Here is a 24149-nt window from a genome sequence, read left to right as displayed (position 1 = left end):
AGACTTCATAGTTGAGCAATCAGTATAGTGTAAAGAAAGAAAAAATCCATTTGAACTTGAGCCTAAGAAGATTTTCTAATAAGTGGTACGGGACTGTAAAATGGAACATATTAGAAATCACAATTATAAAATGGTACTAGGCTGCGCAGTAAATACTATTGATATGATGATAACAAAATAGTTTTTGCTTTAAAGTTTTAGAATCAATCTAAATTGGAGACGATAAACTATGACTACAGAACATAATGTAAACGTTATCACAAGAGTAGATTAAGTGGGGGAGTAAAGTAAGGAAAGAGAAGTGAAGCACAAGAGTTTCAAGAATTCTTAAAGTAGAAAGTACTGTCCAGCTTTGATGGAACTAAAAATGGAATACACTATCTAAATTAACAGAAATAGTCTGAATTTGGGAAGAGAAGAAATGAGAAGAGAGCATATGTAATGTAGTCCTCAACTGTGATTGTAGGAAATAAAAATATAAGCATAAAGTTGAAATATTACAAAAGAGCCAAAGAGGAATATTATTCAGTGATGTGGAGGTGAGCACCAAAATAAAACAAAACCAGAATGCTTTAAAGGTGTAGGTCTCTGGGAAGTTTTTACTTTGTATTTAACAGTGGTACTCAATGTGATCCAAGGACCGCTGTAAGGGTTCCTGAAACTCTTTCAGGAGGTCCACACAAGGTTGTCCTCTTTTTAATTACACATTGGTGTGAGGTCAGGCTGCCTTGGTATATTTTAATTCAAATAATTTACTACAACAATCTGAATGCAAAACCAGATTTTAGAATCAATATTCTTAAATAAGACATTAAAAATATTTGTAAAAATGTAAAACAATGTCTCTCATCTCACTGTTTTTCATAAGCATATTTTTGCTTAATGTGTAATAGTTTTATTCTTTTTTTTTTTTGAGACAGAGTCTCCCTCTGTCACCAGACTAGAATGCAGTGGAGTGATCCTGGCTCACTGTAACCTCTGCCTCCCAGATTCAAGTGAGTCTTCTTCCTCAGCCTCCCAAGTGGCTGGGACTACAGGTGTGCGCCACCACGCCCGGCTAATTTTTTTATATTTAGTAGACATGGGGTTTCACCATGTTGGCCAGGATGGTCTCAATGTCTTGACCTTGTGATCCACCTGCCTTGGCCTCCCAAAGTGCTAGGATTACAGGTGTGAGCCACTGCGCCTGGCCTCCCCCTTTTCTCTTTTTGAGACAGAATCTTGATCTGTTGCCCAGGCTGGAGATTATGCAGTGGCACAATCCCGGCTCACTGCAACCTCTGCCTCCTGGGTTCAAGCAGTTCTCCCTGCCTCAGCCACCTGAGTAGATAGGATTACAGGCAGCTGCCATCTTCTGGCTATTTTGTATTTTTAGTAGAGACAGAGTTTCACCATGTTAGCCAGGCTTATCTCGAATTCCTGACCTCAGGTGATCCACCGGCAGGCTTCCCACACTGCTGGGATTACAGGTGTAAGCCACCATGCTCAGTCTAATAGTAAATACTGACATAACCCAAATAAACCAAACTCTGGGGTTCTGAATAATTACAAGTGCTACAAGGATCCTGAAACCCAAATGTTTGAGAATTTTCATTTCATGATGCAGACCATTAACTTGGGAGTCTGTAATGGTTATATCATTCATTTTCTTGGTCTCTATTATCCCTTTACCCAAAAAGTTTCTATCATGAAACAGGAAAATGACATTGCTTAATTCATTAATAAAAACTACTATTTATGGTAAAGTAAGGTTTATAATTATTAGAAATCTAACAGAAAATTACATATTTTAAACTTAGATATCATGTAATCACTATTAAGTGGCACAACAAAAGCCTGACCTTAAGCAGTGTGGTCCCAGTGTATATGTGCTCTCAACCATCACATCTACTCTCTACAACACTTGCGTTTTCTTAAGCAGTTTAAAATATGGTGACAAGTTCAACATATAAATCAATGTAATACACATTAACAAAATGAAAGATAAAACCCATGTGAACATCTCAATAGCATTTGACAAGATTCAACATCCTTTTACGATTAAAAAAAAAAACCTCAACCAATTAGGAATTGAAGGAAATAACCTCAAATAATAAAAACTATGAAAAGCCCATAGCTATCCTCACATTCAATGACACGTTGAAAGCTTTTCCTCTAAAATCAGTAAGAAGGCAAAGCTGCATGCTTCTAACTGCTTCTATTCAACATAGTACTGAAGTTTCAGCCAAAGCAGTAAGGCAGTAAAAATAAAAGGCATCCAAATTGGGCCAGGTGGTAGCTCACACCTGTAATCCTAGCACTTTGGGAGGCCAAGGCAGGTGGATCACTTCAGCCCAGAAGTTCGAGATCAGCCTGGCCAATACAGTGAAATCCTGTCTACAACAAAAATACAATAAATTAGCTGTACGTGGTGGCATATGCCTGCAGTCCCAGCTACTCAGGAGGCTGAGGCAAAACAATTGCTTGAAAACCCAGGGGGCAGAGGTTGCCACGAGCCGAGATTGTGCCACCGCACTGTAGGCTGGACAACAAAGCAATACTCTGGGGGGAAAAAAAAAAAAGCCATCCTAATTGAAAATGATAAAGCCATCTGTTTACAGATGACATAATTTTATACATCAAAAACACTAAAATATTCCACAAAAAACTGTTAGAATAAGTGAAATAAGCAAAGTTATAGAATACAAAAATCAGTTGCATTCCTCTACGTTAACAATAAACAGGCAATTAAGAAAACAATTCCACTTACAATAGCATAAAAAAGAATAAAAATCTTGGGCCGGGCACGGTGGCTGGCTCACACCTGTAATCCTAGCACTTTGGGAGGCTGAGGTAGGAGGATAATATATGAGATCTCTTCTGTACAAAAAATACAAAAAAAAAAAAAAAAAAAAAAAAATTACGCGGCCGCGGTGGCTCATGCCTGTAATCCCAGCACTTTGGGAGGCCGAGGCGGGTGGATCATGCAACATGGTGAAACCCCGTCTCTACTAAAGATACAAAAAATTAGCTGGGCATGGTGGCGTGTGCCTGTAATTCCAGCTACTCAGGAGGCTGAGGCAGGAGAATTGCCTGAACCCAGGAGGCGGAGGCTGTAGCGGAGATAGTGCCATTGCACTCCAGCCTGGGTAACAAGAGTGAAACTCGGTCTCAAAAAAAAAAAAAAAAATTTTAGTCGGGCATGTTGACACATGCTTGTAGTCCCACGTGGCTGAGGTGGGAGGATCACTTGAGCCCAGGAAAGGTCAGAGCTGCAATGAGCCCTAATTGTGCCAGTCTGGGCAACAAAGTCAGACTCTGTCTCAAAAAAGAAAAAAAAAAACACTTATAAATGAGGTGAAAAAGTGAAAGATGTGTATACTAAAAACTATAAAACACTGCTGAAAGATTTAAAGACAAAAATAAATGGAAAGACAACCCATATTCATGGAATAGAAGAAATACTATTGTTAAGGTTATCAAGGCTGGCCACAGTGGCTCACTCCTGTAGACCCAGCACTTTGGGAAACTGAGGTGGGCAGATCATAAGGTTAAGAGATCGAGACCATCCTGGCCAACCTGGTGAAAACTTGTTTATACTAAAAATTAAATAATCAGCTGGGCATGGTGGTACATGCCTATAGGCCCAGCTACATTGCTAGAACCTGGGAGGCGGAGGTTGCAGTGAGCCGAGACTGCGCCACTGCACTCCAACCTGGCGACAAAGTGAGACTCTGTTTCAAAAAAAAAAAAAAAGGATAAAAGATGTCAATACTACCCAAAGTGATCTAAAGATTCAATGCACTTCCCATAAAAATCACAGTGATTTTTTATTTTTTTTTTTGCCAGAAAAGAAATCTATGCTAAAATTCCTGTGGAATCTCAAAAGACTCCTAATAGCCAAAATAACCTTAAAATAGAAGAACAAAGTTGGAAGTCTCACACCTCCTAATTTCAAACTATTAATAATCAAAACAGTATGGTACTGGCACATAGACATATAGACAATGAAACAGAATAGAGGACCCAGATACACAGCCTTACATATACAGTCAAATAATTTTGACAAGGATGCCCAGATCATTTGATGGGTTGTCTTCTCAACAAATAGTGTTAGGAAAACTGGATATCCACATGAAAAGGAAAAAAGCTGGAGCCTCACCTTACAAAATATACAAAAGTTATCTCAAAATGGATGAAAGATCTAAATATAACAGCTAAAACGATAAAAATACTTAGTAGAAAACACAGGAAAAAAGCTTCATGACATTAAATTTGGCAATGATTTGTTGGATATGACATCAAAAGCAGAGGCAACAAAATTAAAAATAGACAAATGAGACATCAAAATTAAAAACCTCTGTGTGGCCGAGTGCGGTGACTCATGCCTGTAATCCCAGCACTTTGGGAGGCTGATGCAGGCAGATGACTTGAGGTCAGAAGTTCGAGACCAGCCTGGCCAACATGGTGAAACCTGTCTCTACCAAAAATACAAAAATTCGCCAGGTATGGTGGCGTGCGCCTGTAATCCTAGCTACTTGAGAGGCTGAGACAGGAGAATTGCTTGAACCCAGGAGAAGGAGGTTGCACTGTGCCAAGATTGTGCCACTGCACTCCAGCTTAGGTGACAGAGTGAGACTACATCTCAAAAACAAACAAAAACCTCTGTGCATCAAAGGACCCAATCAATAATGTGAAAAGACAACATGTAGAATGGGAGAAAATATCTGCAAATCATATACATGAAATTAATACCCAGAATATATAAAAAACTCCTGCAACTCAACAAAAAGTCAAATAATCCAATTTAAAAATTGGCTGAAGACTTAAGTAGAAACTGTACCAAAAATGACATACAAATGGCCAAGAAACACATGAAAAGATGCTCAATATCACTAATTATCAAAGAAATGCGAATCAAAACCACGATGAGGTATCACCTCACATTTACTAGAAAGGCTAGTCTTAAACCAGAAAATAACAACTGTTTGAGACATGTGAGAGAAACTGGAACCCTGATGCACTGTTGGTGGGATTGTAAAACAGTTCTATTGCTACAGAAAACAGTATGGAGGTTCTTCAAAAAATGAAAAATACAACTATCATGTGAGACAGTGTTCCTACTTTTGGGCATACACAGAGTTGAATGCAGGATCTCGAACAGATATCTATGAATCCATCTTCAGAGCAGCACCAGTCACAAGACCCAAGAGGCAGATGCAACCCAAATGTTCATCAAGAGAGGAATGAATAAACAAAGTGTGGTAAATACATGGCATATATTCAGCCTTAAAAAAACAAAATCCTGTCATAAACAACAACATGGATGAATCTTAAGGACATCATGCTAAGTGAAACAGGCCAGTCACAAAGTGACAAATTCTATATGATTCCACTTACATGAAGTATCTATAGTAGTAAAATTCACAGAAACGTAAAGTAGAATAGAGGTTAACAGGGACTAGGGAGAGAGGAAAAGGATTGTTTAATGGGCATAGTTTCAGATTTGCAAGATGAAAAAGGTCTGGAGATGTTTCACAATGTGAATATACTTAACATCACTGAAATATATATACTTAAAAATGATTGAGACAGTAAATTTTATTTTGTTTAATCATGATTTAAAAAATCGAAGGTGACTAATGAATGAGTACTCTCTCACTCCAAGTTAATTACTGCTACTTGAGATACTTTTTTACAGTAGCAAAAACAACTGAATATTCAGCATTCAGCTAAGTAAACATAAAAGTACCCTAAACCTCTCCCAATAAAAAGTATCTTCAAGTGGTGAAAAATTTTAAATGAATGAAACAAGCTAGACAAAAAAAAAGGTAAAAACTTTGAAGCTAAAAACCACAAGTAAGCCAGGTGCAGTGGCTCATGCCTGTAATCTTAGCACTTTGGGAGGCTGAGGTGAGAGGACTGACTGAGCCCAGAAGTTCAAGACCAGCCTGGGCAATATCGTGAAACCTCATCTATACATACATACATAAATAGTAATAATGAAAAAACTAGTCAGGTATGGTGGCACATGCCTGTAATCCTAGTTACTTGGGGGGCTGAGGTGGGAGGATTTCTTGAGCCCGGTCATGGAGGTTACTGTGAGATGTGATTGTGTCAATGCACTCTAGCACGGGTGACAGAGTGAGACCCTGTTTCAGATTCTAGAAAAAAAAAGACAAACAAAAACCACCATCAGTCAGCAAGGTTATTCTGATGGCATCTGCTGATCTCTGGAGGTCTAGAATGTAGCAGCTCTATACACTGCTATTGTTTTGCAAGGAGGTAAGGAATTTAAGTACAGAGTACAAATCATATACTGCTTCATTCAAGACAGTTTTGCTACCAAAATAAAAGGGAGATGAATTAAACAATATGTTTGGGCCAGGTACAGTGGATCATGCCAGTAATCTCAACACTTTGGGAGGCCAAGGCAGGAGGACTGCTTGAGCCCAGTTCAGGACCAGCCTGGGCAACATAAACCCGTTTCTATGAAAAATAAAAAATTATGGTGGCTCACACCTATAATCCCAGCACTTTGGTAGGCCAAGGCAGGCAGATCACCTGAAGTCAGGAGGAGTTCAAGACCAGCTTGGCCAACATGGTGAAAACCTGTCTCTACTAAAAATACAAAAATTAGCCAAGTGTGATGGCACACTCCTGTAGTCCCAGCTACTTGGGGGGCTGAGGCAGGAGAATCGCTTGAACCCAGGAGGTGGAAGTTATAGTGAGCCAAGATCGCGCGACTGCACTCCAGCCTGCATGACAGAGCAAGACTTCATCTAAAAAAAAAAAAAAAAAAAATTAGCCTAGCATGGAGGTGCATGCCTATAGTCCCAGCTACTCAAGAGGCTGAGACAGTAGGATTGCTTGAGCCTAGGAGGAGTCTGAGGCTTCAGTTAGCTGTGACTGTGCTACTGCACTTCAACCTGAGTGAAGAGGGAGACTCAAAACAAATAGTAGTATGTTTAGTAGTTGGTTGACTTACATTATCTGACAAATACCTTTTATGAGGAATTAATGAGAAGTCACAGAGCAGCACCAATCTGCCAACCACACTTTGAGTAGTATAAAAGCAGAGTATCCCACCAGATGTTGATGTTAGTTCTCAGGGAGAATGCACAGTGCATCAGGGGCCTGAGGGCCCAATTCTGTTGCCTGCAGCTGCAATATCCCTTACCCAAGGCTCCAGTCTCTCAACTTACCCAGCAAGCTACTGTACAAATATCACTTTCCATGTTAACAGAGACATGAAAGAATTGGGGGCCGGGTGCAGTGGCTCAAACCTGTAATCCCAGCACTTTGGGAGGCCAAAGCGGGTGGATCACGAGGTCAAGAGATCGAGACCATCCTGGTCAACATAGTGAAACCCCGTCTCTACTAAAATTACAAAAAATTAGCTGGGCATGGTGGTGCGTGCCTGTAATCCCAGCTACTCAGGAGGCTGAGGCAGGAGAACTGCCTGAACCCAGGAGGCGGAGGTTGCGGTGAGCCGAGATCGCGCCATTGCACTCCAGCCTGGGTAACAAGAGCGAAACTCCGTCTCAAAAAAAAAAAAAAAAAAAGAATTGGGAAGCAACAGCTTACAACTTTGGGGTTCCTAAACGAACCACCACAGTAGGTTAATTAGAAAAAAGCCTTCTTCCATCTTTAAGGGAGAACTGTAAGAAACTTTTTTCTATCTCAGTCTTGGTTCTGGGTAAAGAGAAAAGACTTTCCTGACAGTACTTAGGCACAAGACAATCTTCCCCTAGCTTTGGCCTCTATAATTCACGTGATCTGACCAGGCAAATTCCTAAACAAGGATTTAGTTTAATTCAGATTGACTATCCATTATCTGAAATACATGGAACCAGCTATTTCCAATTTCGGAACATTTACATTACACTTACTGGTTGAGTGAACCTAACTGGAAAATACTCAACCTGTGTAACTCTTGGCTGACAGTGCTTCCAGGTGGTATAAAATATTCTGTAAATGTTGCAAATAATATTCTAACAAATAGGAAATCTTAATCAAAAAAATCCTAAGAGCCCGGGTACAGTAGCTTATGCTTGTAATTCTGGCACTTTGGGAGGTCAAAGCAGGAGAATCACTTGAGGCCAGGAGTTTGAGACCAGGCTGGGTAACATGCAGAGGTCCCGACTCTTAAAAAAGAAAAAAAATAGCTTTTTAAACATTAGCCAGGTATGGTGGGGTCCTGAAGGCTGAGGGGGAGGACTGCTTGAGCCCAGGAGGTTGAGGCTGCTGTGAGCCACGACTGCACTTGGGTGACACAGCCTGGGGTGATGTTGCCTGGGACATAGCCTGGGTGACAGAGTGAGACTCTATTTCAACAACAACAACAACAACAACAACAACAACAACAACAAAAACCACAACAAAAACCAAAGGGAAATATATACTATGAGCAAAAGTGTACATAATTTTAAAAAGTTTTTTAAGACCCCAGCATTAGAATTATTGGATACAAATATAGGCACATCTCAAGTAAAAGAGACTGTCAAAACTCAGAGAAAGGAAGAATATGGGTCAAAAACAACCAAATAAACTTTTAAAATTAAATGAACTGACAAATTATAGTCAGGAACTCAGAAAAGTTGCTGCATAAATAATTAGACATGGCTAGCAATAAACTGGTGAATCAGAAAATTATCTGTAAAAATTACCCAGAATGCACACGAAAAATATTAAGGAGGTTAAAAGACTTGGAAGACAGAATTTTAAAAAATGGTACCTTACATCTAATTGGAATTACAAATGGAGAGAAAGATTAGGAGAGAAGATAGAAAAAGTATGCCAGAGATTCTCCAGAATTAATGAAAGATAACAATGTTCACATTCAGGAGCCCCAAGAAACGCAAGTAGGATTAAGTAACCAGGAATCATACTAAGATACATCTAAGTAAAACTGTAATCACCAAGGAGATAAAGAAAAACTCTTCTAAGTTACCTGAGGGAAAAAAATCGTCTACAGAGAGTAAGTGATGACTACTCAAGGAGGGAGAATTAAAGGTATTTTAAGATTAAAAAAAACAAAAAAACAAAAATCCTCAGACTGGTTGCGATGCCTCATGTTTGTAATCCCAGCACTTTGGGAGGCTACTGCAGGCAGATCACTTGAGTACAGGAGTTTAAGACCAGCCTGGGCATTGCGGTGAAACTCTGTCCGCACTGAAAAATACAAAAATTAGCAAGGCATGGAGGCATGCCTGTCATCCTAGCTACTCAGGGGGCTGAGGTGGGAGGACTGCTTGAGCCCAGGAGGCTGAAGCTTCAGTGAGCTGAGATTGCACCATCGCACTCCAGCCTGGCCAACACAGTGAGACCTTGTCTCAAAAAAAGAAAAAAAAAAAAAAAAAGAGAAAAACCTGTTATTTTTAGACCCATGCTAATGGAAATTCTCAGACTTACTTAGAAAGAATAAAAATGATTTCAGAATGAATGAATGTTGAACAAAAACAGTGGTAAATATGAAGGTAAACTTAAATAATCAATGATTATGAAACAAATAATCATGTCCAACAGTAACTGGTTACAGGGTTAAAAAAAATCTATAACAAGAGCACAAAATCAGGAGGACTGATCAAGTTTAAAGCATTTTAAGCCCTTCTATTGGTGAGGGGGATAAAACTAATGACCAACTTTAGATTAAGTGAAATATTCCTATTACTACTATCAGGTATAAACAGAATATTCTATTTCTGCAGTTATAAAGAACTGGGAAAAATATAAAGAAAACATAGCATCGTGTGCATGTTTCAATTTTGGGCAAAATAGCAATGTAACTGGATACAACATTTCTTTCTCTTTCATGGCACAAAACAATCTTCCCATTAGTCCAAGTTTAATGCTCAATATTGTTGGACTTTTCTAGGTCAAATTGTGGCATTTTATGTATCTACAAAATTTCTGACATTTAATGTCTTTAAATCAGGTATAACATTGGGGAAAAAAAGACAAACTTCCTTACAGAATCGCCCAAAGACAAGCAACTTTAATTATTCCTTCCTTTGATTTTTCTTTTAAAATGAAACAGGGTTTTACTGTTACCCAGCAAGTGCAGTGGCAAGATCATGGCTCAATGCAGACTGGACTTCCCAGACTCAGGTGATCTTCCCACCTCAGCTTCCCAAGTAGTAGCTGGGACTACATGTGTATGCCACCATCCCTGGATTTTTTTTTTTTTCTGACACAGGGTCTCGCTTTGTCACCAAGGCTGGAATGCAGTGGTATAAACATTGCTCAACCTCCCAGGTTCAAGTGATCCACCCACCTCAGTCTCTTAAGTAGCTGAGGCCACAGGCCCCTGCCACCCTGCCCGGCTCACTTTTTTGCAGAGATGGGAGTCTCACTATGTTGAGCTGGGGAAGTTGAGGGTACAGTGAGCTGTGACTGCACCACTGCAAGTTTGTACATCAAAGTAGAGCAGTTGGTTGTGTTTAGAGAACATGGTCCATATATCTTTCAGGGCAATATGAAATAAAAATTTGGGTTTACTATAAAGTAGGAGATAGCTCACTCACTAAATGTGGGGTGATGGCTCACTGTATTTTTGATTTGCATTCCTCTGATAATTAGTGATGTTGAGCATCTTTTCATAGGCTTTTTGGCCATTTGTATGTCATTTTTGGTCAAGTTTCTTTTTAGGTTTTTTTGCCAATTTTTATATTGGGTTATTTGACTTTTTGTTGAGTTTTAAGAGTTCTTTATATATGGTCTCAAACTTTTGAGCACAAGTAGTCCTCTTCCCTCAGCCTCCCAAAGTGCTGGGATTACAGGTGTGAGCCACAGCACCCAGCTATTCCTTATTTTTGATGTTGTAATGTCAAGCTCCCATTAGCTTTACAATGTTATTACAACAATAATTTTATTACCATAGAATTTTAGAAGAAATTTAAATTCAGGCTCCATTTCTTCTTTTTATTTTTTTGAGACAGTCTCACTCTGTCACCCAGGAAGGACTGAAGTGGTGCAATCATAGTGCACCCTCAACATCCCCAGCTCAAGTGATCCTCCTACCTCAGTCTTCTAAGTAGCTGGGACCACAGGCGTACTCTACCATGCCTGGCTATTTTTTTTTTTTTTTTTTTTAGAGATGAGGTCTTGCTATGCTACCCAGGCTGGTCTCGAATTCCTAGGCTTCAAGTGATCCTCCTGCCTCAGCCTCCCAAAGTGCTAAGATTATAGGCATGAACCACCATGTCTTGATGCTTGATTTCTTCTTAAAAACTAGAATAAGATTAGAATAAGATAGCTTATCCTATAATTTCTACCAACTCATTAGAATGGCAGCCTACAGGGGATAGAGGTGGTTAAATGTTGTAGGAAAACTGCTAATTTTTTGGTTAACGTTTAACTCACCAGGAAAGATAGCCATCACCATTTCCCACCTGCATCCATTGAATCTTTTAAATTTTTAAAATTATTATACTCATTTAACACATAATTTCCATTAAAATAAGGGGTAAGGAAAAAGAATTATTAGAAACTTTTATAAATAAGAATTACAGTAAAAACAATTATAGAAAACCCAAAATATTATTCCATATTCCCAATTTCAAAGTATATGAACCAAGTTCTCTAAACACAGCTAACCGCGCAACACTGATGCAAAAACTTGGAACATGTCCATCTCACAAATGCTGACTCCAGATTTGAAATATATCTCCAACGGGTTCTATGTACTTAATCATTGTTTCTGGTTCTTCTTCTTGCACTTGCATGGTCAAAATGCAATCCATAAAAATTTTTTCTGAAATGTATGATGGCTCATATTTTGTTAAAGAGATGGCCATCTTCTTTACTCCATAATTGCAAAATGTTTTCCATTTTAGATTTGGAATGTCTAATCCAATAACTCATTTCTACACCAACTAGTTTTTTCCAATCACCTTTGTATAAAACATCTGTTTTCAGCATTTGTCCACTAATGAACCATATCAAGTATATTCTGGTGCACAAACATCACAAAAGATTAAAGAATTCACCATGGTGGCTCAGGCCTGTAATCCCAGCACTTCGGGAGGCCAAGGTAGGTGGATTGTCTGAATTCAGTTTGAGACCAGCTTGGGCAACATGGCAACCCCATCTCTACAAAAATAAACTGGGCATGGTGGCACATGCCTGTAGTCCCACCTACTCAGGGGACTGAGGAGGATCACTTGAGCCTGAAGGTGGAGGTTTGCAGTGAGCCAAGATTGTGCCACTGCACTCCAGCGTGGACTAGAGTTTGAGACCCTTGTCTCAAAACAACAACAACAACAAAATATTAAAGAATTCTGCCATGTATCTGCTTAGCAAAATATGATGTTCTGGTTCTTGTCACATAATATTACATAATGAAGTCCTTTCTAGTGAATGACTAACTGAATGAGAATTCCATTATTTCCTTTTTAATACTTAGAAATTTATTATGTACTGATTATTGAGTTTGAAAAATTCATGTAGGAGGACATTATCAACTATGACTTGGAGCCTGAGATTTTTGCTTATACAATTTCAACATTATCATTTGGCTTGGGGGGTACTTTTTACATTCACCTTCTGATATATCTGATAATTGGGAAACATTTTCTTGTGTCAAATTTCTTCTCCTTTGCTGGTATGGGCAGAGAAAGAACAATTCTGAATTCTCAACTGTGTTGAAGGAAAACTAAAAGCCAACTATGAAGTTAGTGTCTCTTTCTTTTCTAGCTTCTTGAATGAAGATGCAATACTTGGGGAATGCAGTATCAACCAGTTATTTTCCTACCGTACCACCCTTCTAGGAGATTCCAACATTCTTCCATTTCCAATTTATATTAGTCCTTAACATAGTTGGGAATATGTGATAAGAGGAAATAATTCCTAGAATGATAAAACAGCAAAATGTTTAAGATCCCATGATATAAATCTTGCAAAATAGGATGAATTTTATTCCATTTTGAAAAATAAGGGAAATGTTTTGTTTGTTCTTTGGAAGGCCTCTAAGAAAGAATAAAATTCATGGTATATCAATCCTTGTAACCAGAACTGCTCAAAAAAACTCACTAACTATTGGGTACAATAAACCCTGATGGATACCATAAATTAATTAAAACAAAGTGCTCTATAACTTTCTTTTTTAAAGACAGGGTTTCACTCTGCCACCCAGACTGAAGTGTAGTGGCTGAATCAAGGCTCACTGCAGCCTTGACCTCCCTAGGCTTTGGTGATCCTCCCACCTCAGCCTCTCAAGTCGCTGGGACCACAGGCATATACTATGATTACAGGCTAATTTTTGCAGAGGTGGGTGGATTGCTTGTGGTCTAGCTGGTCTTGAATTCCTGGGCTTAAGCAATCCACCTATGTCAGCCTTCCAAATGCTAGGATTACAGGCATGAACCACCATGCCCAACCTCTGTGACTTTCTATATTCAAGATAAACAAATCTTTCATCATTTCTCAAATGTATTAACATTTCTTCAAGGAAAGGTATGAATATTCACACTGAGTGAGATGGGAAAAAAAGCTAACCTTCTGTCAATTCAGTTTTTACTGTCAAGCTTTTACAAGCTTACTCCAAATATTTTTGGAAGTGTGTGAATTTCATAAATGTGGGTGAAGCATTACAGACTTCTAAATATAAAGCTAGGATAACCAGATATTCTGTTAGTAACTTAAACAGAAGAGTGTTATCATTAAATTTACATTTCACAGAGACCACTGCGCTTACAGTATAAAATGGTTTGCTAAGGGGCAGGATTGAGGAAGAGAAGTTATGAAGCCATTTTAATAAATCACAGCACTCTTTGCTCTCATCTACATGGTTATTGTTTAAACAGCGTTTTTATTGTTTTTCCCATGAAAAAAGCTTATTTCTTCAAATCTATTGTCAAAGACATGCCTTGCCCATTTAATGCTGACTACCATACTAGTAGTGTATATTATAGTTTTTCCCAGAAATAAAACATAAATTCAAAACATTTATTTTCATTTGATTTTACACAGTGCTTCCCAATATTTTAAGCCTATGTGACCTCTAGAACTCTTAAGTATCTATATGACCACTAGACTACAAACTTATTTTAAGCAAAATTTTATGCTAATCTTTCTGTAGCTCCAAGTGATCAAATTCTAGTTTTCCTGCATAGGCTAGTCATTAAAATTATACCAATAATGTGCTAACTGTACTAAATCCCTAATCCATCCTCTTTAAAGCTGACAATCTCGCTATCATCTTTTGGTTTTCATGACCCTTGGCTCTCTGTCCACCCAGTATTTCCTTTTTTCCCTGGCCCTACCTTAAAGTTTCCCATGCCCAACCTCTGTGACTTCTATATCCGAGAAAAACAAATCCTTCATCATTTCTCAAATGTATTGCTAACTGTACTAAATCCCTAATCTAGCCTCTTTAAAGCTGACAACCACAGTTGTGTTCTTTATTTTCTTTGAATAATTCAAAACATGTCTACTGAATGCTTGATATATGCCAGGGACTGTACTTTCTCTGGTTTCATCCATATTCACCAGCCACCTACTGAATAATGGCTAACATTGATAGGGATATAATATATGCCAGAGACTGTTCTGAACACTTCACAAATAATGTTTTATTTTCTTCTTTCTTTTATTAATAATAGCGACAGAGTCTCACTTTGCTGTTCATGCTGGTCTCAAACTCCTGGGATTAAGCAATCCTCCCACTTAGGCCTACCAAAAGTGCTAGGGTTACAGGTGTGAGTCATTGCCAGGTCCACTTTACAAATAATAATGAACCCTGAAAACAATACAATGGAGAACGTAAAAACCTCTTGGGATGCCGATAATGTTTTGTTTTTAATTTGAGTGCAAGTTACACAGGTATACTCAGTTTATTACATTTCATTAAACTATCCTCTTACGTGTGCAGTTTTCCTGTAAGGCAAAGAAAATATTATCTTAAATTTACAGATTAAAAAATTAACAAGAACTGTTTGCCCAAGATCACATTGCAGCTAATAGGAGGAACCAGATTCAGCTCAGGCAGTCTGACTTCAGAGCCAACCCAGTCTCTGTAACAATCATGCAATCCAGATATTCCTGTCTTGGCTCAATACTTTTCCTTTGTCTAAAATGACCTTCCCTCAATTTTCAGAATGAAAGAACACAAAGTCTACCTCAAAGTCTGCCTCCATAGTCAAAATCCTCCAATTTCCCATTTTAGTATTTCATTAAAACTTTATTATAATGGCATAGTTATCTGTAGGTGTATCTGTCTCTACCCTCATGCCCCAGAAATGTACACCCCCTGAGAGCAGGGACTATGCATACTGTAGATGCTCATAAAATAGTAAATGAATTACTCCCTACAAATGCATTTTAAAGTAAAGTACATACAAGACTAATACTCAAATAAAACAAAAAAGCCCAGTGTTTAGTTCATTCACTTTATCTCTGTAAGTACGAATTAAAAGCTGTACTGCACATGGCTTTTATGAAATACTAAGAAATCATACACTCAGAATAATTACTCTAATCCTGTATTCTGACAGAATGGTGTCAAGGACAATTAATGGACAAGTACAGGTGTACTCCTCCACACCTTTAGTAAGTAGACTGAAGATGCATCCAAATAATTCTAAAATACTTCATCAATTACAACATTTATAAGCCTGAATGATCTTCTCATTAACCTGATATGTCTCTGAGTAATAATGTACCTGATTATTTTTAACAAATACATCTATTTAAACAGACATTTATTAGATATATATTTGAATCCAATTGCCTATATAAGCATGTCTGTCTCTGGGATCTCTAGTTTATTATTTTTTTTTGACAAAATTTTGCTCCATTGCCCAGGCTGGAGTTTAACAGCACAATCTCGGCTCACTGCAACCTCTGCCTCCCAGGTTCAAGCAATTCCCTGCCTCAGCCTCCCAAGTAGCTGGGATTACAGATGCCCACCACCACACTCAGCTAATTTTTTTTGGTATTTTTAGTAGAGATGGGGTTTCCCCATCTTGGCCAGGCTGGTCTTGAACTTCTGAACTCATGATCCCCCTGCCTCGGCTTCTCAAAGTGCTGGGATTACAGGCATGAGTCACTGCACCGAGCCGGAATCTCTATTTTAATTCAATGATCTATCCCTGTACCAACTGCCTATCCCTTTACCAATACCACATTTTTCTATGAGTAATGTTTTAGTATCTGATATTACAAGTCCTTATCATTTCTGCAAGACTTTCATGACAATTTTTAACTGTCCACACTTTTTAACTATATATATTAAAACCCTTTTATCAAGTTATCCCAAAAATCCTATGAGGTTTTTATTGAAGTAACACTAAATATGTAGATTAATTAAGAGAAATTTGAAGGCACTGGTTTTTCACTCATGAACACAGTCCATCTTTGTCATCTTTTATGACTTTTCTATCCTACTGCATTTTCTTCTCAAAGTGTTTTTTGAGTATCTCATTTGTTTCATCCTGCTTAATTAATAGGTTTGGTGGCTATACATAAACAGGACTTATAATCTAACTCAATATTGATTAAATAAGAATGCTACTGATTTTGCCTGATCTTCTGAGACAGAGTTTCACTCTTGTTGCCCGAGCTGGAGTGCAATGGTGTGACCTTTGCTTACCACAACCTTCGCCTCCTGGGTTCAAGTGATTCTCCTGCCTCAGCCTCCCAAGTAGCTGGGATTACAGGCATGTGACACCACTCCTGGCTAATTTTGTATTTTTAGTAGACATAGGGTTTCTCCATGTTGGTCAGGCTGGTCTTGAACTCCCAACCTCAGGTGATCCGTCCACCTTGGCCTCCTAAAGTGCTGGGATTACAGGTGTGAGCCACCATGTAATCTAGCCCTTGCTTGATCTTAGACCCAAAAATTTGCTGTACTCTTATTAGTTCTCACATATTTGCCTGACAAGCATAATAATCATGTTACCTGTAAATAAAAAGTTTCCTTTTTTTCTCTATTAGCAATGAAGACTCCAAATGTTTTACTTTTAAAACATTTTACCGTTAACTCTCTATACAAATATATGATAGATATTAACCAAGGAATCCTTCTAAAACCCTTATATTATTATTACTTAGATCTCTACAGGAAACAGCATTGGTAGGAATGCCTACTGATAGTCAGGCACTAGGCTAGAAAATTTTATATTTAAACTTCACCTCAAGGCAAGTTAGGTGAGGAAACCAAGTCTTAGAAAGGTTGAGACTTGTCCAAGCACATGAAGGGATGGAGTTGGGATTCAAACCCATCTATCTAGTTCCAGTTATGCCCTTTTGTTCATACTGTACTATAAGGCAGTTTACAAAAGCATACTCAAGTATATACCTATTCTATACAGGGATATTCTGGCTCACCCTACTCTATTAAGACTAATAGCCATTACATCATCAGTGTAACAGCAACAATCCTTTTGGAAAGAAAATTTTCATATTTCAAGCTTATCCATGCAGAATGCATCCTAAGGTCTCTGATTCAACAATGGAAGGTTGTTATTAGCCGCTGCAGTATTTTTCTTCTTGATAAAGCCAGTAAATTTCCATCACCAAGGTTGGTTTTAAAAACCTGTTAACCTGGTTTTTTCACCTTCTCAGTGTTTAATCCTTTTCTACCTTACTAGTGTTACTTTTATTCTTTCCTGAATTCAAGACACAATATTCTTAGCACTACATTCAAATAAAAAGTAAAAAAAAAAGAAAAAGGAAAATTCATTAGCTTAGCAGCCTATCCAAGCTACTGTTAGTCTACCCAAGTTATACCATCCTTTAGGAACAGAAGACCCTAAGACATCTCAAAATCATCTCATCATAGATGAGATGCTTTCTTCTGACTGGTAGATGCTTAGGGTCAAGCAACAGTCAAAATCCACTTACTGGTATATCCAAGGTTTTTCTAAAGTATAAGTAAAGAGACAGTGGCCGTTTACAACTCTCAACTAGGCTGGGCATAGTGGCTCATGCCTGTAACCCCAGCACCTTGGAAGCCTATCACAGGAGGATCACTTGAGCTCTGGGGTTTAAGGCTGCAGTGAGCTATGATCACCAATACTAAGCAGCCTGGGGACAGAGCAAGACTATGTCTTAAAACAAAACAAAATAAACAAACAAACAACCCACCCAACCCTCAAAGAAATGGTTATGTCCTATTAATGGTGGGATATAATGGGCTTATTTTATAATGTTTATTACATATGCTTTATAAATGTATATGCCACAAATTCTCCTCAAAAACTGAAAAACTCTGATCAGAACTTCTCTATCACTGTCAATGAAGAGTGGGAAAAAAAAGATTTTTGATCCTATGAAACTATTAGAAAGTTTTTTCTCTGAAAATTATTTTTCCTCATATTCTTTGCTACCCTAAAGTCCTTAGAACTGTCATAATAGTTCTTTCCCCAAGCTTTATTTAAAAATAAAACTAGATTTGTGTAAGTGCATTTTCTCAAACAAAAAAGGTACTCTAACAGGTTATCTACCCAACCAAGTTCCCTTTTGGCCATGAAGCCATTCCTATATTTTCACCATGTCTGAAATCTGCTTTCTACTGTGCACCCTCAAATTAACATGCTGTCAGAAATGTACACATGTAAACACATACAAATGAATACTTAACTGGCGTATTTGACTTAAATATGAAACAGGAGAAAAAATTCCAGTTTATGGGACTTATAACACAAAGATTGAGAAATGCTTACCATAAAATTGTCTAATATGCATTAATACAAATGAAAAACATAATCTACATACTTGACAAATTCACTATTACAGTTCTTTATAACATCTCTTAAGAATCTGATCTTTAATGTGCCATTATGAATCTCAAATATTAACAAGCTAAAATGTCTAAATCTAAAATGCATTTAATCAAATACTTTATAGAGCTGTGATCAAGAAAACTAAGAGCTGGAATTACATTTATCTTATTTTATTTTGAGATGGAGTCTGTTACCCACGCAGAGTGCAATGGCGCTATATCAGCTTACTGCAACCTCTGTCTCCTGGGTTCAAGTGATTCTCCTGCCTCACCTTCCTGAATAGCTGGGATTACAGATGTCTGCCACCATGCCCAGCTAATTTTTGTGTTTTTAGTAGTATTATATGGGGAGTGTGGGGGTTGTCACTGTGTTGACCAGGCTGGTCTCAAATTCCTGACCTCAGGTGATCCACCTGCCTCAGCCTCCCAAAGTGCTGGGATTACAGGTATGAGCTGCCGTGGCTGACCTCGGGAATTACATTTAGGTGTAGAATATTTACTTTCGGTTATCTGCATTCAATGATAGGTAAAGCAATTCAGTCACATCATTCACACATAAATATAGTCATCCCTCAATATAAGCAAGGGACTGGTTCCAAGACCGCTACATATACAAATATTCACAAAATCCCACAGTAGGCTCTGTGAAACCTGCAAATACAAAAAGTTGGTCCTCCATGAATACTCTATTTTCTATCCAAATTTGATTGAAAAAAAAAACGCAAAAATCTTAATGTTTTCATATGAAGGAGTGAATTGTACTTAAGATTTTCCTGAGTTTGAGATCTTTCAAATGTGAAAAAATATTAGCAAAGTAGACCTTGGTCTTCCATCTCTAAAGTTCCATTATAATTATTTCCCGTCAGGAAGAAAAATTAGCATAATCACCACACTTTTTGCATGTGCTTTTGTTATGAAGGTTATTTATTCATCTTCCTTGACAAAATTCCCAGTATTATTGGGCCTGATTTCTTGTCATTAAATGCAAACAGTTTTCATGTACTATGTTTATATGTAAGGACTTATATACAAGAGTGACTTAGTTTTAGCAAAATATGTGTAATGGCAAAAGACTAGTCTTTTCTCATCGGATGTACACTTAATTTAGTAACCTACTGTTACAGTTTAAAAAGAATTATTAGAAACAGAAAGTCTGTCACAGTTCCCTATATAGGGATAAAACAATATACATAAATATTTTATCAAATAATTATTAAGTATCTTTAAATCAGCATTTCCTTCCTTCATTTCTATCTGTAGGTCTATATTTAGGGAAAAAAATATTTCAGAAGTGCCACAAAGAACTCACCCATTTTCAGTAAATAAAGTTAATAATCCAACAAATCTATCACTCAACCCATATTAGGAAAACAGAAAAAACCTCAGTAAAACAAGTAAAATTTTAATGGTTAAATACAGTCTGCTAGATGGAACACTAGTATCTGCCAGCAGCAGATTTATGGCACAGATGCTGATTAGCTATCTCTTCTTTCTCAGAAAAAGATGTTTTTTCTTCCTCTCCTCAAAAATCATTAGCCCTACTAAGATCTCAGAATTCATCACTATATAATTCATCCCTGTAACCAAAAACCGCTTGTACCCTAAAAAGCTGTTGAATTTTTTTAAGCCCTAAAAGATTTTATCAAAGTAGCTGAAACTCCTTGTTTAATTATCAAAAATCATAACGATTTTCTAATACTTGAAATGCCCCAAAACTTTGCTGTAGTAATTTGTCATCTCAGTGCTTTTTCTAAAATGAAGGCCTTAAGAAAAAACACTTGTAAAATGCCACATGGCAGTCAACAATTGGTATAATCTAGTTTCGCCAATATAATGCACATTTATGCATTTTGACATCTGTTAATGGAGTCTTAAGTGTCTTATTTTAACTGGCAGTATTTTTTTTAGTACTACAGTGGTACTTTTTACAATAAATGGCATCTTAGGGATGCCATGGAATACAGCCAACTTGGTTCCTCAGAACCGCAAGTTTAAGCCTAAGTAGACAGTTTGCCCAGCATCTCATTTTACAGATGATGAAAATGAAAACCCAAACATACGAAGGTCCCAACATCATAAGACCAAGAGCAAAAGGGGCCGGTGTGGTGGCTCATGCCTGTAATTCTAGCACTTTGGGAGGCCGAGGCAGTACCTGAGGCCAGGAGTTTGAGATCAGCCTGGGTAACACAGACCCATTCTCTGTAAGAAAATTATTTATATATATGTAAAAAAATCAAGAGCAAGAGAGACTGAATTTGGGTCTTCTGGCTCCCAATGACGTCCTTTCCATTGACGTCCTTTCCATTAAACAATGTGCCTCCTGAAGTAAATCAGATGAAAAAACTGCGTGGGTTTAATCAACATCTAATATACATAAAAAGCGGATCACGCAGGGAGCCGTGTGTGCTTATGTCCTGAATCAAAAGACTGTCTCAGACTGACTCAAAAGTAACAATTTAAAAATCCAGTGTCTTGTGTGTGTGTTTGTCTTTGATAAGATGTATAATGAACTACAGTCACTTTAGAAATGAGAGCTTCCCTTAAGGTAGGGATTTCGTCCGGAGCATTACAATGACTCAGTGCTATCTCACTTACATCTTCTCCCCCACTCACCCCTGCAGGAAAAGAGCCCCCCAAGGTGAATGACAGGCCCACCTGGGACCTACACTCCAGAAACTTTGAACATCTTTTCCAGTCTAAGAGCTACACAATTTACAGGTGGTTGGTATGTGAACCTCTCTCCTAGCAGGAAAAACTTAAAGGAACCCGATGAACGCAGTGACACCCGCAGTTTGTCAGCTGGGCTTGCTGGTGATGGAGCGTCTGGGGAAGAAGCCCCAAGACGGAGAAGGTACCCGAGACTACGACATGTTATCAGGGCTCCGGAGGTTGAAGCACCAGGCGACGACGCAGAGAGTCGTCGCAGGAGAAGCTAGTGGACCTGCGACACGGCACTCCCCGTGAAGTCCCTTCGACCACCCTCTTCATCCCTCCAAGTGGGAAGAAGAAGGGAGGTGGGGGCTGGACGCGCGGAGGCGGGGACTGGGGGCTTGCGGGCGGCGGTGGCGGCTCTGCTTGGCGGCCGCGGGAGGCCATTTTAGCTACGGGGCTGCCGGAGGGCCCTGCGGCCTCCACGTCCCTACACCTCTGGCGTCTCTACCGGCCCCCATGGGGGGCCGATCCCCGCCGCGGGCCGGGCTGGGCAGAGCAGAGCAGGGCGGGGCGGGAAAGGCGCGGGGCTGGACTGGGTCGGGCCGGGCCTGCAGCGGGCCAGAGCTCTAGGCTGGCTGGGGGCGGGCACGGGGGCGTCGCATCGGCGGGATCCGGGCAGAGGGGCGAGCAAGCCGGGAGCAGGGAGAGGGCAGGGTGCCGTTACCTATATTGGGCCGCAGCCGCCGCCGCCGCCGCCCCGCTGTGGGTGAATCCAAAGTAGTTGCCGGTCGCCATTTTGGCATCTTCCCCCAGCCGGCTGGGCACTGCGGCGGGCACGGAAAGTCGGGTCCCATGGCGGGAGGAGAGACACAGAGAAGCCGAGACGCCGAGGGAGGGCAGGGAGAGAGAGAGAGAGGCGCCGTGAGAGCAGCCCTGGCGGGGCCCGGGCCGCGGCCGCGCCGCCTCCCCCTCCCGGCTCGCACTCCCTCACTCACTCGCACGCCCGGGTGGCGGCCGCCGCCTCCTCCCCGGAGCCTGCCCCAACCCCCGCGCCTCCCCACTGCCCGGGGCCAGGGAAGGGGCCGGGCAGAGGCCTCGTGGGCCACATTAGACTCACCATAGGTAAAAGAAACTACAGGGCATATGGGAATCATGGGCTCGGGCTGCTGCTGCTGAACTCTGAACTCTCACCCGCTGCCTCCCTCCTCTGCCCCGCTCCTCATCAGCGGAGAACAGACCTCCGCCTCCGGCCGCACTGCGCAGGCGCGGCCGTGCTCGGCATCCTGGGAGCTGTAGTCCCCGTCGCCTTCGCGGCTCCCCCGGGCGCGTGCTGGGGCCTTGGCTGTGCGGGCGCTGAGAGGCCGGCGGGGGAAGACAGGCCTGGCCTTCTCCGAAGTGGTGGTGACGCCGCGCGGCCGTGGGGCGACTGGGACGCGTGCCGGGAGCGCCTCGCCCGGCCTCGGGGGAGTCGGGGAGCGTGACCAGAGAGCGTGACGTCTGTTCGCCTTTCTCCTTACTTTCCACTCGTTGCCTTCACTTTTGCGTGTTCATTTATTCTCTGTCTCCCTGTCTTCCTCGCTTCTGAATTTTTCGGTAGAATTCGAGCTGGACGATTTAGGATTTTGCCTTATTTCCTGCTTTCCCGCAGCTTTCCCCCAACCTCTGAAGTGCGGAGGGAGGGAGAAGGAGAGGAGAGAAACAGAAAAAGGATGGAAAGTGCTTTTCTTTCTTTCTTTCTTTTTTTTTTTGAGACGGAAAGTGCTTTTCTGTTGGACTAAAAGCACACCCCAAACATTCCTCCTGTACACACCTCTTTTCATACCCTTCCCTTGACCTGCACCCGCTCCCTGAGCCATCCGGCGGGTATCGATCACCCCAAGGGTGTCAGGCACAGTTGTAGGTGCTGGAGATACAGTAGGGAACAAAACAAAGTCCCTTGTTCCCGTGGAGTTTACGTTCTAGGAGCAGGTATATGTCAGACAATGGCCAGTAGCCCAAACACAGAAAGTCCGTCTGATGGTGACTGGAGCTTCAAACATGAAGCAGGGTAAGGACAGTAAGGATGAGGGAGGTGCCCTTTCTTTCCTTTCCTTTCCTTTTTTTTCTTGACGGAGTCTCTCGGTCATCCAGGCTGGAGTGCAGTGGTGCGATCTCACTGCAACCTCTGCCTCCTGGGTTTAAGCAATTCTCCGCCTCAGCCTCCGGAGTAGCTGGGATTACAGGCACATGCAACCACGCCCGGCTAATTTTTTGTATTTTTTAGTACAGACAGGGTTTCGCCATTTGGCCAGGCTGGTCTTGAACTCCAGACTTTGTGATCTACCTGCCTCAGCCTCCCAAAGTGCTGGGATTACAGGCTTGAGCCACCTCGTCTGGCCAAGGGAGATGCTATTTCATGTAGAGTGTGGTTAGGGAGACCACTTGAAGGAAGGAAGGACAGACCTGGGAGATCCCTGCAGGAAGAGCAGCAAATGGAAGGGTCTGATGCAAGAATGTTCAACAGCAAGATCAGTCTGGCTGGAGCCCAGTGAGAAAGAGACCAGATCAGGTGAGGGGGCCAGATCTTTTGTGGTAAGGACAGAATAGTACTTGCCCCCATGTAAGCATTTTTTTTTCTTTCCTCGTGTTTTCTTGCTGTTTTCCCTTTAGTTTCTCAGTTCGTCTTCAACCGTTCTCTTTCCTCTTCCAGTCCCTCTTCTGATGGTCTAGTTTCTCTGGACTTATCTGTTTCCTGCCTTCCATCAATGGATACATGCTGCATGCATTTCACCTCTTCCTTACCTTCTCCATGCCC

The 24149-nt window shown here is 40.4% G+C and overlaps 1 protein-coding gene across 4 annotated transcripts in view; it reads right to left on the bottom strand.

Annotated features, from left to right (window-relative positions):
* ZFR (zinc finger RNA binding protein) overlaps positions 1 to 22589 on the bottom strand; it is an 88242-nt gene extending 65653 nt beyond the window's left edge. For all 4 annotated transcript variants that reach the window (XR_013532346.1, XR_013532347.1, XM_035291718.3 and 1 more), the window contains exons 1-2: positions 22473 to 22589; positions 22080 to 22179 (exon numbers count right to left, since the gene is read on the bottom strand). Coding sequence is in view for 2 of the 4 variants with exons in the window: in XM_035291718.3 (XP_035147609.2) it covers positions 22080 to 22179; positions 22473 to 22509 (137 nt within the window). In the remaining 2 variants the exon portion in view is untranslated. The remainder of the gene's footprint in view (positions 1 to 22079; positions 22180 to 22472) is intronic.
* Between the last annotated feature and the right edge of the window lie 1560 nt (positions 22590 to 24149).

Source organism: Callithrix jacchus, chromosome 2 (assembly GCF_049354715.1).
Source record: "Callithrix jacchus isolate 240 chromosome 2, calJac240_pri, whole genome shotgun sequence".
In the NCBI taxonomy this organism is placed as follows: Eukaryota; Metazoa; Chordata; class Mammalia; order Primates; family Cebidae; genus Callithrix; species Callithrix jacchus.
This window is presented reverse-complemented; position numbering and strand designations above follow the sequence as displayed.